This window comes from Pygoscelis adeliae, unplaced genomic scaffold (genome assembly GCF_000699105.1).
Source record: "Pygoscelis adeliae isolate BGI_AS28 unplaced genomic scaffold, ASM69910v1 Scaffold227, whole genome shotgun sequence".
Taxonomy (NCBI): domain Eukaryota; kingdom Metazoa; phylum Chordata; class Aves; order Sphenisciformes; family Spheniscidae; genus Pygoscelis; species Pygoscelis adeliae.
The window spans coordinates 2,884,696-2,897,986 of NW_008825100.1; the positions used below are offsets into that span (position 1 = coordinate 2,884,696).

Here is a 13,291-nt window from a genome sequence, read left to right on the forward strand (position 1 = left end):
ACAGATTTTCCACTTACTGCGCAACTGAATAGCTCCAATAGAGAGGATTTGGGAGTCTTGCTGTAATCCGGCCATGCAAAAGATGCTATTTAGCGTTAACCCCTTGGAGCCCATAGTAACTGTATTGAACTTGTAGAAGTGTTGTTCACAGGCTGTGAGTCGCAATCAGTGCAGCTGTGGAGCAGGAATCAGAGTAACTCCTAGGAAAACCCTATTTCTGCTCTCTTTTTAAGCTGTTTCTTCATTATAATAAGCACTAGTGGTTTTTTATACTATGGGGGGATTTTTCATCCTTAAAAATTATCGTTATCAGAAAAAAATACCATCAAACGCCCATTGGATGCAGCACTGGGTTATGGTATCTGGGCAGGATCTGGGTGGAAGTTGGTTGGTGTCTGATCAGCTTGGGGGAGAGATGGAGAACCTTGGATCTGGCAGGATCCAGCCAGCCTTAGAAAGAGATGAATAAAAATATAATTGTGAAGGCAATGTGTGAGTTTAGGATCAGGGTTTATTTCATGTTCATGTATATGACCTGCACCTTCGATAGCCCTATCTCTGTCGGAAGTGTGGACCCTTTGGATGGAGGGAGCAATCTGTAGGGGGTGAAAATAGTTTCCTCCTTGGAAACCAGTTATCTGCAAATACGTATAGCTGGCATTGATGATAATCACCAGTGGGTATCTATAACCTGCAGGTTATTGTATTGTAATATGATACTAAGTGTGGGAATTCACTGTGGGGACATAGCCCAAAATGCAGCACTTTGATGCAGGAGCTTGGGAAGTTGGAGTGTTGCCATCTACTGGCAGCCATCCACAGAGAGAAGTCCCTCAGCTGGCTGTGGCTTAAGGTATTGCTTATTTTGAGCTGAAAGATGAGGTTTTTCTGCCTAAATCCTGTTTCAAGGCAAAGTTGTTAATAAAATAATTGTTGCTCTCCTTAGGGCATGGACGTGGGGTTTCTCAGAGAGGTTGTTACTCTTCGGGATGTGGGTCCATGTTTGACACGGGCGGCTCCTCTCTCCTGCACAGTGACCAAGTTGGTTTGGGGAGTCCTGAGCACCCCCTGTGAGCTCAGGGCTTGAGGGGTGCCCTGCACAGAGCCTGGCCCCGTATTTTCAGGGAATGGGCTGGTCTGGAAATTACTTTTTTTATTCTGCAGTAAAAAAGCAATAAAGGTGAAGGGTATATTTGGAATCATTAGAGAATAGACCAAAGATCCCTATTTTTAAGAATCTTGCAGATCTGACAGTCTTTCCCCCTAGAAGAGATGAGAGGTGTTTCAAATAAGTCTATCCTCAAAGGGAGATCCAGTATAGCTTGTGCAACTCTCAAAAAGTTATACTGTGACTGACCTCTGTCAAGGGAAATGTTTGCATGATACCATCAGAAGTGGTTTTGAACATTTTGCATGAACCAAATGCCACCAATAGGCATGGGTTTTTTTTTCCTTTTTATTAAAAAATAGTTGGGAAATAAAAGATTGCAACACTAGTTTTCAGCAGAAGTTATGTGACTGTTTCCTTACAAAACATAACCCACATGGAAGCAGAAGAGCAATATAGCTTTTCCTTTGTGCTTGTCCAGTCCAAATATGCTTCAGACTTAACAACTCCTTCTGTAGTCATGTTCACAGAAATGTAAAAAATGTATTTTTTTAATCTAGTAACATAAAATTTTGAGTTGGAACTAGATTAAAAAAAGTATTTCAGTTGCTCTTAAACCTTGTGAATACCAACATTTTCCCTTCAGTATTTTAAAGCACTATTTCAAAATAATGGTTTAATGTATCTTTGATATGTTTTCAAGCCAGATATGTAGGTACCCAAACATGGAAATATTTGTGTTCCTCTGTCAGATCTGTCTGCACGAGTCTTAGTTGACTCTTAGCTGACAGAGCAATGATGCATTTTTAGATAGATTTTTGTCACAGTAATTCCAAGATACTGGATTACCAAAAGCAAGTTTATGGAATTACCAGTGGAATTGTAGTTTTTACTAGTGAAGTAATACATAGTATTAAGAACATATATTTGAGGCCATATATGGAAGTTTTGTATTTTAAAGACTAGAGAGGTAGAATACACCAGAATTAAGAGTTTGAGGTTTAAGCGTGGCTTGGATTAAGGAGTTGTGGAAGGGGCTGGGTTCTGGCTGGTGCTTTGTTACTGATGGCAGGTTTCCAAAGTGTAACCAAGTATTTTTATCTTTTTTTTTCTTTTGTTGCAGCTGGTCTCCAATGTTCTCATCTTCTCCTGTACAAACATTGTAGGTGTGTGTACCCACTACCCAGCAGAGGTGTCCCAAAGACAGGCTTTCCAGGAGACCAGGGAATGCATACAAGCCAGGCTGCATTCTCAAAGGGAAAACCAGCAGCAGGTAAGAGCAACAGTGGGAAATAAAAAATGAAATTGCTGAAGCAGAATTAGCATGCGAATTGTTCCTGTAGGATGGGATTTGCAGGCCTCTTGCTTCTTGACAAATCCAAGCAAGAACATTCTGATGGTAGAGAGCAGGGTTTTTAAAGGTTTGAAGGAGAGCTCAGGGGAGTATTTCTTCCCTGATACCCTGATGGACTTCTCCGCAGACATCAACAAATCCTGTGGTCTACGCTCTGAGGATTAAAATTACACAGCATGCAGAGAGTCTGCATAGTTTTTTTTGAATCCATATGTTGAATGCAGATGCAACACACAGGCTTCAGATTGACCCTCTTTGTAAGGTCAAAGCATGGTGTGTTTGTCAGCAAAGCCACTGCCAACAGGTAGCTGTAAGGCAGGTTTCAGAAGTGAAAGGTAAAAATTGGTCCACAGAACATACGGTCCCTTGATGCCTCCAAAGAGGATCCTCTTCCTGCCCTTCCCAAAGGTTCCTACCTGCTTGCACACCTCTGTATACCTCATAGGCCTCAAGTGAATCGCATTTGTTCAAAAAGTAAGATTCATCACCAACTTCGATTTTTTTTTTCTATAAAAACACCTGTGGCTGCCAGCATACAGCCTAGTCAATAAGGGTACCGAACATATCCGCTGCCCTAATTCATTCGTGGGTTCTCTTGCAACTAATGTCTTATGTCCTCAGCATTAGATACAAAAGACCTTTTGGGGCAGCTTGACTATTCCCTTGCTAACACACATCTCTGCGCTGCAGTACATCTCGTAGTGGTCTGTCCAGTCCAATTTGAAATGAATCATGAAACGGGGCTTCCGCTCTTTCCTTGGGAGGTATCTCAGAGCTTCGTTGTGGGTTTGGGGAAGAGGTCAGGGGAATGAATCAACTGGAGTGTCTTTGCATCTCTGTGGCAACACAGCTTAATTTTCCCTCATGTCTCAGCCCATCTGCATCTATGGATTTGTCTTTTGGCAGTGTTTCATGAGGTACTTCTGGCTGACATACTTGCTGTTTAACCCTTACTGTGAAATAACGTGTACAAGTGCTTTATTTTGATAGTGTATGTATGCAAATGAGATTCACACTCAAGGCTCCTTTTTCCTTTGTAAAAAATGTAGTCTCAGAAAGATGAAACGAGCAGCCGCTCCTCCTTCCACACCTTGAAATGGAGGAAAGGATTGAGCCAAGAGAGTACCCCCATTTTACTTATTGATTACAGCTCTGTCCTCCCTGCTGAGAGACTGCCTTAACAGCATGGCTCAAATGCTTGTGCTGTTCTGGATTTAGGAGCTTCTGTGTCAGAAGTAGTTCACGAAAAAAGCCCTGACAAATGCCCTAGCTTTATGCCTTTTTCTTCTCCCCCTTCCCAGAAAGTACTATACCATACGGAAGAAAGCCAGGACATCAGAAAAACATGGGTCAAAGCCAGTCACTTAGAAGTACCCTCCAGTAGTTCCAGCAGTAACTGTGGGTCCTGGCAGCTGGGGGCTCCTAATAAGATTATTTGCTGCTACAGCCTGCACTGACATTGATCTCCAGGTTCAGTTCAGATGCATCCCTGTGCATAATGCATTGAGATAATCTTGAGGTGACAGCAGACACAAATAAGGGCAGCTCAGCCTACATCTGGGAGAGCCAGTCTCCAAACAGGGGTGGAGGGAAAGACAACTGCACAGCCCAACACTGTTACCGTGCTTGCCTGTTTCTGGAGATCTGATGGTGCTCCTGTGTGCTGTTCTCTATTAAAGGCAGGCAGATTATCTCCGGCAAAGGAATGTATATTTTCCTTTATTAAGCATAAGCATCTACCAGCACCCAAAATTAGCAAGAAAGTAAATAAAAATCCAGAATGTCCAATGCAGAAGAGAGACTTCTTGTGATTTCATTATTTGAGATAAGCTAGGGCAGAGCCATAACAGGAATCACTGTTGCTTGCTCAGAATAAAATACTCTTGGATGAAAAAATAGGTGTTCTCCACAATCTGTAATGAGCAAATACTTAGAATTTGAGTAAGAGATGGGTTATCGGGACTGCACAGTTTTACTTCTGGCATTGCTTGTCTTTTGTCTCTGAAAAGTTGTTCTCTCCTTCTCTTTTTCATCTCTGCATCACTTAACTTGTGATGAAAAATAAGTGTTATTAAACCTGAGGACAAACGGATAGTCATAAGACATTAAATATTTGTAGTGCTTTGAGGTCATCTTGGGAGAGTATGCCATAAATAGTTAAAATTCCTATGTAGTACGGAGTCGTCATAGGGATGTGTGTGCCCACATATACATATATCAATGTGTACATACGTAAACAGAGTAGATCTGTATTGTACTCTTTCATCTGTGCCTATTCTAGAGACTAGTGCTCCTCGGGATGCATTTGTTTAATGTATAATTCAGTGGAACTACACTTGTATCTTATTTTGAAGTGAGAATTATATATGAGTTTGCTCTTGCTTTTTTTATCAGGTCAGAATGCGGCCTTGTTATACTTGTGAAACAGCAGTCCCAGTCACCTTGCTGGTGCATAGTAAGTGATTTTACAGTGAGGACTGCAGTACTTTATATTATAGCAATCGATATCATAGCAAAATGAAAATTGTACTCTAGTAGAGACTTTAATTTCTGTACTCCATTTGAAATAAAACAGGGATTTTGTTGTTTTGACGGTCTTTTAACATGGCTTGTGCTTTATAAAGGCACTTGTTACAGCCTTCTCCTGTTAGCTTCAGAGGTTATTTTCAGGGATCGTGATGCTCCCAACAAACAGAATAAAGATAATGCCCAACTCTGTAACATGGCTCAACTTCTTCATTAGTTGCTGCATGAAGGGATGTTGTGCTACTTGCATTTGTTTCACTTGATAAGCCTATCTTATTCCCGGTGATAGTTCAGAGTGGTGTTAGTTCATCTCCTGGAGATCTCAAGTGTCTTGAAAATATCGGTGATTTAATCTGGCAAGTGCCTATGGTGTCAGGAAGAGTAGGGGTGTGGGCTCTCAAGCAAAAGTTACCAGGAAATCTATGTGAATATCTTTTGGAGTACTAGTAAGAGAAACTCGGTCCCCTGAATGTGTCCCTGTTTTGCAAGCAAGTTAAAAAAAACATCCCTCCATGCTCCTGCACCTAAAGGGAATGTTCCAAACCTGTGGGTACCCCTGAACCTCCCATTAAGCTCCAAGTTATTTAGAGGATGTGCAAAATCACATGTAAAATAGCAGCTTTCACACATTTGGGGATGTCTATTATAATATGCAAATGACAATAGCGTATACACCAGTTACTCTGGAAAGCATACAAAAGTGTTGTGCTTTTATGCTCAAGGAGTACGATAATAGCTGACAGAAGCTTGAGGACACGTGCATGATTCTTGATCTTTTTTTAAAAAAAATGTGGATATGTAACTATTAGCACCTGCAGTATGCTAGTGAAGGTGAGAGTACTTTAAAAAACAAGTATCTTGTCAGGACTGCTGCAGTTTTGAGCAGAGGAGGTAGAAATCCCTCCAACACATCTTCTTTTGTGGTATTACTACCTCTTCAGAAACTGGAGGCAAGAATCAATCTCTTTAAGGTACACATTGAAGGGGGAAAAAAGGAAATACTGGGCAGTACCGCAGACTATAAAATGTCTCAGTGCATGCTGAGCACATTTCCAGTGAATTCACCTTCCTCTGGTTCCCCCGAAGTTCCTCTCTCTCCTCAGATGAAGAAATAAATGGGGAATTTTCAGTTAAAACTAGGAATTAGAAACCAGGAATGTGCCTATAACTGTAGTACGGGGAAGAGGTTTGGTGATGTGAGTAATTAGTACAGGATTGCTGACCGCTCTGAGTAAGGACTGCATTTAAGCCCTACTGTTCCCCATGTTACTGAGAATTAATGAGCTGTTAGGTAAGGTTAGGGACCTTCCTTTATGCCACATTGTGTCTGTGTCATCAGGAAGGAAGGCCCTTTTCTTCCCTCTGCTCAATGCAGGTAAAGAAAAATAATAAAGACGAGAACAGCACAAGCTTTTGGGATTCTTCAGCTATTCCAGAGCACTGCCTGCAGGTTGGACCACAGTGGAGCTGATCCCAAAGGAGATGCTCCCCACCTCCTTCAGCCACAGCAAAACTTCTTTTGAACTGAGCGGGGTGTGAGTGGGAATAAAATAAAGGTCTGGGCAGAATTTCTCAGGTGTGATTCCTGAAATACACAAATGCATCCCTGGGGCGCATATTACCTGCAGATTTAAATTCTATGGCTTCTGCATGAAATTGCCACCGAATTTAGAATAATAACAAGCACTGGCTTTTGTGTGAGCTTTTAGGAAAATTACCAGAAAGTCATCATTTTGTCATGTAACTAATTTTTGCCTAACATGCAAAACTATATACGGAACAGCTTACAAAATAATGTTATGAAAGTCACACTAAAGCTATTATCAGTAAATAAAAGTGCCAAGTGAGGGTCGAGAGCCATGAATTGTTGATGACAGAGGTGGTTATTGAAAATACTCTTGCAGGTGAGTGGGTAGGTTTACAGGTCTTAATGCAATTGGGCACAAATAATGGTTTTAAGTGTAGAAGTGTAATACTGCATTGTATAGTTGGGCTAACTTTTCATGCTAGTTTTATCAGGGCATTCCTATTGACTTTTTAGCTGCTAAGAACAGGTTTGTGCTTGTTGGGGGAATGTGCTTAGATGATTAGATAGGAAAGGAAGGAATTTTAAATGGTGCCCAAGGGTGTTGGGGTATCAGTACTCTGGTGTTATGTTTAGGAGGACTTCATGGTGGTGTGGAGAGGCTGTGTGGGGAGGTCAGACAGCATCATTTATCAGAGTCCTTCCAAGAATGGTGCATGGGCACTTTTTGAGTTGCATGGCTCCTTCATTTGCAAGAATTGGCAACCATGAATCACAAGCCCAGTGCAGCTGGGATGAAAAATCATAATTTTTCTAATAAAATCATTGAATTCTTATTGTGGGGTTGGGACAGAATTGCATATGACTTCTTAGGGAATCAGCTGCTGGGTTTATGGAGCCCGTTTCACTTGGTTGTACTCATCTCTCACCAAACTGATGACTCATTTCTCCCCAGTAAGGAGCAAAGTGTGTTTGTTAACTGGGCAGCAGGTGCTTTAATTGGTTCATCTGTCTGACTCCACAGGAGCGTCTCCTGCTCTCTGTACTTCCTCGACATGTTGCCATGGAGATGAAAGCTGACATTAATGCCAAACAGGAAGATATGATGTTTCATAAGATCTACATCCAGAAGCATGACAATGTCAGGTAAGAACAGCAGCCCATCTCCCAGCTGCTGGGGTGGAGGGACCCTCCCAGTGCTTGGCACTTAACACCCAGGGACAAAGATGACAGCGACACATAATCCAAAATAAGTGTAAAGACTCTAAAGTGTCACCAGTTGACTTCTGAAAGTTTGTTTATAGGACGGGAGGAGGATTGCCACATTCCTGCAACATCTTCCTTTGAGAAGTGACTTTAACTGATCTCTTTCCTTAGATTTTTTTTTTCCCCTTCCTTTCCTGGATTGAGTCTCGGAGGTTTTGAGAAGGTGGTATATTTGGGATTAGTTATTTTTTGACAGTTACAAGCACCCTTCCGATAAGCCATGATGGGATGCAAGTTAAAGATTGGCAGCGCTTTCTCATGGGGTGAATTGCAGAGCCCAGCTGAGGTTAAGATCACCTGGAGTGGTCTCTGCCAGTTTGGAATTACAAGCAGGGGGTCTGTTACTGACAGCCATTGGTACCTGCTCAGTCACCCAGTGATGTGTTGCTCCTTGGTCTACCTGGATGAGCAGAAGAAATCGATATCCAATCTCTGGCAAGTCATGCAAAATCAAACCCAGTCTGTGTTGCTGGGGTAGTCCAGCCCCATGAGCTTCTGAACATCACTGGGTTCCCCCCCATCCACTTCGCAGGGAAGAGGCAATAAAGTAGTACTTTAGTTGCTTGATATCTTTACAGGCTGCAGTTACAAAGTTAAGTTTAACTTAATCTTGATGCATTTTACCTCTGCTGTTGTACCTGACCTCCTTGGGGATCACTTATGTCTCTGCTAAGCCAGGTCCTGGAACTGCGTAACAGCTCTGTCAGTCTATAAATACTTCTACTGAGACACAATGACTGGGGACAGAGAGCTCCCTTCTTCCCCTCTCCATCTCCCCTTCCAACAAGAGGTTTTCCTGTAAACTGCTTGCGTAGTCTTCTCTCTTACATAGCTTTAAGTATGTTGGTGAATTATATTTTCTGATACTTGGTGCTCAACAAATAAAAGTGGATTTCTTACATCTCTAATGTACTGCGCCTTGCATAATCTCCAATAGATGATGCAGTGAAATTCACATGAAATTGTGAAGCATTTGAAGAAATTTCCTTAGCATTGGGGGCGGGGGGGGAGAGGTAATGTACAAGCAGGAAACTGGGACGAGGTTGCTCACTGTTGAATGTAGAGTCTGATACAAAACACACTGAAATCAGGGCAAGTCTGTGTGCTGGCATGGATGGACTTCAGTTCAGCTCTTCATATTTTTGGTTGTGACTCAGTAAACAGATAAAGATCCACTAGCAATACTGAAGACAAAAACATTCTCAGATATCAAAGACTATAATGGTTCAGTGATGGAAAAGAAAGAATATACATATGGTGATGAAGGTGAGGGGAAGAGGCCGTCCAGAGTGCCCTCAGCAGAGTATGTGCTACAGTAGATTAGGTTTTCTGTCTTTACATTCATTTTTTCCTTAATGGCACTGAGCTTGTTCGAGAAGGTTTGTAAATTTCTTGTGATAGATGCTGTTTGTGAATTTTCTTAATAGAGAAATTACTTTTTTCCAGTACTCAAAGGTCAGCTTGATATTAAAACTGAACGCAATTCGTTAGATATAACATGAAACTAGTCAGTATGGTATTATAGTCTTTCACATCCATTTTCGTATGTCATTATTTGCACGTTTGAAAGTTGTTCAGTACAGTCAAATCTTAGTAAAGATGATTATCTCTTTAAGATGATACTTATTTGAAATTTTAACTATATCACTAAATAAACAAAACAAAAAAAAAACCCACCTAAATTTACAAATGAACAATTTTAAAGGGAGAGGGGAATCTGACGGAACGATTATGATGGGAAAAAATAGCCCAAAGATTATGGCTGGGGTGGAGGAAAAGATACAACAAAAAGTGAGTCATGACCCTGAGTATAGAAAGAGAAAACAGTTTGCTATGATTTTCAGTTATGGCTGTGAAGTAACATGAAAGGTGAGATGTATACATAAATGGGTATATGCACCAATCAGTTCCTTGGACTATCCTGATGGGTAGCTAACAGGAAGCTTGCAAACATTTAATTTTCACATCTTGGGTATTTATTGAATAATATGAACATTTCCATAGTGGATTATCTTCTGCAGCCTAAAAGTAATTTTAACTTTGTTCCTCATGGTAATGAGTGTTCAGGAATCAAGCCCTTGCATGTGCTGTCTCCAGTGCAAAGGGAGGCTGAGGTCTCAAAAGATCTTGCAAGGGGAAGCAACTTAAATGGTATCTTCCTCAAAGTATGGACTTTGTTGCCTGTGCCTACAAGGTCCTAAATCAAAGCCCACTGAGGTCATGGAAAAGGCTGGAAAAGGGAGATAAGAAATATGAATAAAATAGTATATGTACTGAGAGCAAATAGAAGGTAACTTAGGAACATCTCATCTTCATGTACTTTATGGAAATGAATAACTAAGTACGAATATTGAAAAAAGGAAACATGGTTTGGAACAAATGACTCATTTCACACTAGGAGTTCAGCATGGAGCCTCTGCTCTTGCCTGGGTATGCTGAAACCACCTCTAGTGGGAATGACTACGGATGATTTTGAAGCATTTACATGCACACAGAAACACACTGGTGGTGGGGGGTAGCGTCTCAGTGATGTGGATTAATGAACTGGCTTAATAAAAGCAAGCGTGCTCTTTGCTTTTCACGGGAAAATGCTCAAGGGGAGGCTTTTGAGATGAGAACGCTCCAAGCAATTTTGTTTTGTTTTTGTCACTATTCAAAAATGTCATAAGATCTAAGTTTTTATGAGCTAAAGGTTATTGTGTCAAGGCAATTGAGAAGTATGTGAAGTCGGTGCAAGGGTGCTGTGCCCAGCCATTGAATCTGGCTTCCTGTTGATGATTTATGAGCAGAAGCATTTCCTCCACAGTTCGTAGAAGTGGGAAGGTCTGTGTGTCTGCACGGATGTGCAGGTTTCCCTCCTCCATCAGCTGTATCCAGCGATTCTCTTTTCCCGCCCTCCCAGATTAGTTAAAAAGGTAGATTATAAATGAAAGTATAATGGATGGGAATTTTCATTAGCTATTGATTTAAAAGTTTGATTGCCATCGTAATGCCTGGAGCCCGAGATCTTCATTTTTACTGGATCTTCAGGGTGAGGTTGCTCAGCAATTTCACAGTCAGCATGGAAATAATGAGTCTCACTGGCACTGGAGGTTTCCATCTAGCTGGGTTTAACTTTCACCCTTTGAACTTGTGAGGCGCAGGAGCGCAGCCCCATGCACTTAGCCTGGTTTGACGTTTTGTGTGGGAGAAGTGGTTTACTAAATTCTGTTCCAGACAAGATGAAGTATTTTAATTTTCAGGGATGATTGGGCCTGGGCTTTTGGGAGCACCTCTAATTTTAATTAAAAAACAAACCCAAACCACTCTACCAGCAGAAAATGTTATTCTAAAATTATGTGAAGTTACTGTGTGGGGGTGTTTTTTTCTGTTTTAAAATGAGGAGTCTTTAAATGACCAGTTCTGCTGTGATATGCTTGGTTTTAGATACTAGGTTACAAGCTTCTTTTTTTCTTTTTAAAAAGGTTACATGCCTTTTTTTAAAAAAAAAAAAAAAAAGAAGTAAATTTAAAACCTATGTAGAAAAGACATCTTCCTCAGGTGCCAGTAGTAGGTTGGTAAAACACTGCCATTATCCTTTAATAAGGGGCAGTTCTGCGATGATATTGCTTACTGTCTTACACTTCTCTTAGAGGGTGGGTTATCTCTCTGTTAGGGGAAAGATGATGTTTTTATGCAAAATACAGTGGTCTTTCTGACCTGAATGGGTAAAAGCAAATCTTTTTAGAGCCTTATCAGGACTTCCTGTGAATGAGTTCATAACTCCTGCTTATTGTTATGGAAAGTAAAGTTCAGAGACTAATTTATCCACAATTAAAATACAATTTCCTGTCATTTTTTGGCAGCAAAATTTGTTTCAGGATTATGTTCTTCTGAAGAATTTAGGGTGATGACAAAACTAAGATGAAGAGGTTTGGGGTTAATACATTCTTTTCTGATGCAAATGGACAGAACCTTTTAACAGAGAACGAAACTGTTTCCCATCCTGATTCACTGAATGAGAATTAACTTTGACAAATCCAGAACCTTAGAGCGTGATTTGACCTTTCCCACGTATGTGTGTGTTAAATATAAAGTCTATTGTCAAATGCAATCAGGAAAGGAGTTCCCAAGACTATGCAAGTAATTTGGGGTAAACAACAAGGTGAATTATGTAACTAAATTGGTTCACTTTATCATGAATGAGATTATGTCTGATAGACAAACCCTAAAATACGCATAGATAATATTGTTTATCTATCATGCTTCCCAGGCAGAATGTTAAATGTTTTACATTACTATTGCTATTTATAGTATCTCACTGCAGTGATAATGGCTTTAATGTTATCTAGGTTTGGCCAAATATAGTAATCTCTGTGCTATAAAAAGAGGTTTGAAGTCCTCTGTGACAGGATAAAGGTTGGCTTTGTCATTGAAATTCCCTTGATGAACTGTTTCAAGAAGCTTATTTTAGGGCTGGCATCCAAGCATGGTGAAAGTGACAGTTTCCTCTCTTCTCCCCTTCACATAATTTTTATGACTCATGTACTCAACAACATTAACCTGATCTCAAAATTTTTTAAAAACCTTGACAACTTGAACTAAACCATTTGCAGAAATGAAACAGTCCATTAGCTTTCAGCTTTGTAAATGAAAAACATATTTAATTAGTTTTCTGATTTAATTACGTTCTAACACCAAAAATTTTTCCCTTAAAAATGACCAAATAGTTGCACTTCGGCTGACTGTCAGGATATTCAGACCAGCCGTGTCAACTTAATCTCTTCGCCTTATAGGCGTTGTGATGCTTGATTAGTTGCTTATGAAGTGTGTTAAATTCTTAGATTGCAAGGTGCTATGTAATTGTGTGCTATGAAATTTGTGAAAATTTCATAGAACCATAGAATCATTAAGGTTGGAAAAGACCTCTAAGACCATCGAGTCCAACCGTCAACCCAACACCACCATGCCCACTAAACCATGTCCCTCAGCGCCTCATCTACACGTCTTTTAAATACTTCCAGGGATGGCGACTCCACCACTTCCCTGGGCAGCCTGTTCCAGTGTTTAACCACTCTTTCAGTAAAGACATTTTTCCTCATGTCCAATCTAAACCTCCCCTGGCACAACTTGAGGCCATTTCCTCTCGTCCTATCACCAGTTACTTGGGAGAAGAGACCGACACCCACCTCACTACAACCTCCTGTCAGGTAGTTGTAGAGAGCGATGAGGTCTCCCCTCAGCCTCCTTTTCTCCAGGCTAAACAACCCCAGCTCCCTCAGCCGCTCCTCATAAGACTTGTGCTCCAGACCCCTCACCAGCCTCGTTGCCCTTCTCTGGACACGCTCCAGCACCTCGATGTCCTTCTTGTACTGAGGGGCCCAAAACTGAACACAGTATTCGAGGTGCGGCCGCACCAGTGCTGAGTACAGGGGCACTATCACTTCCCTGCTCCTGCTGGCCACACTATTTCTGATACAGGCCAGGATGCCGTTGGCCTTCTTGGCCGCCTGGGCACACTGTCGGCTCATGT

At 41.1% G+C, this 13,291-nt stretch overlaps 1 protein-coding gene across 1 annotated transcript in view; it reads left to right on the plus strand.

Annotated features, from left to right (window-relative positions):
- Positions 1-13,291, plus strand: part of ADCY5 (adenylate cyclase 5) — a 230,146-nt gene that overhangs the window by 134,157 nt on the left and 82,698 nt on the right. The window contains 2 exon segments of the mRNA XM_009327174.1: positions 2,232-2,381; positions 7,538-7,659. Of these exon segments, the coding sequence (XP_009325449.1) occupies positions 2,232-2,381; positions 7,538-7,659 (272 nt within the window).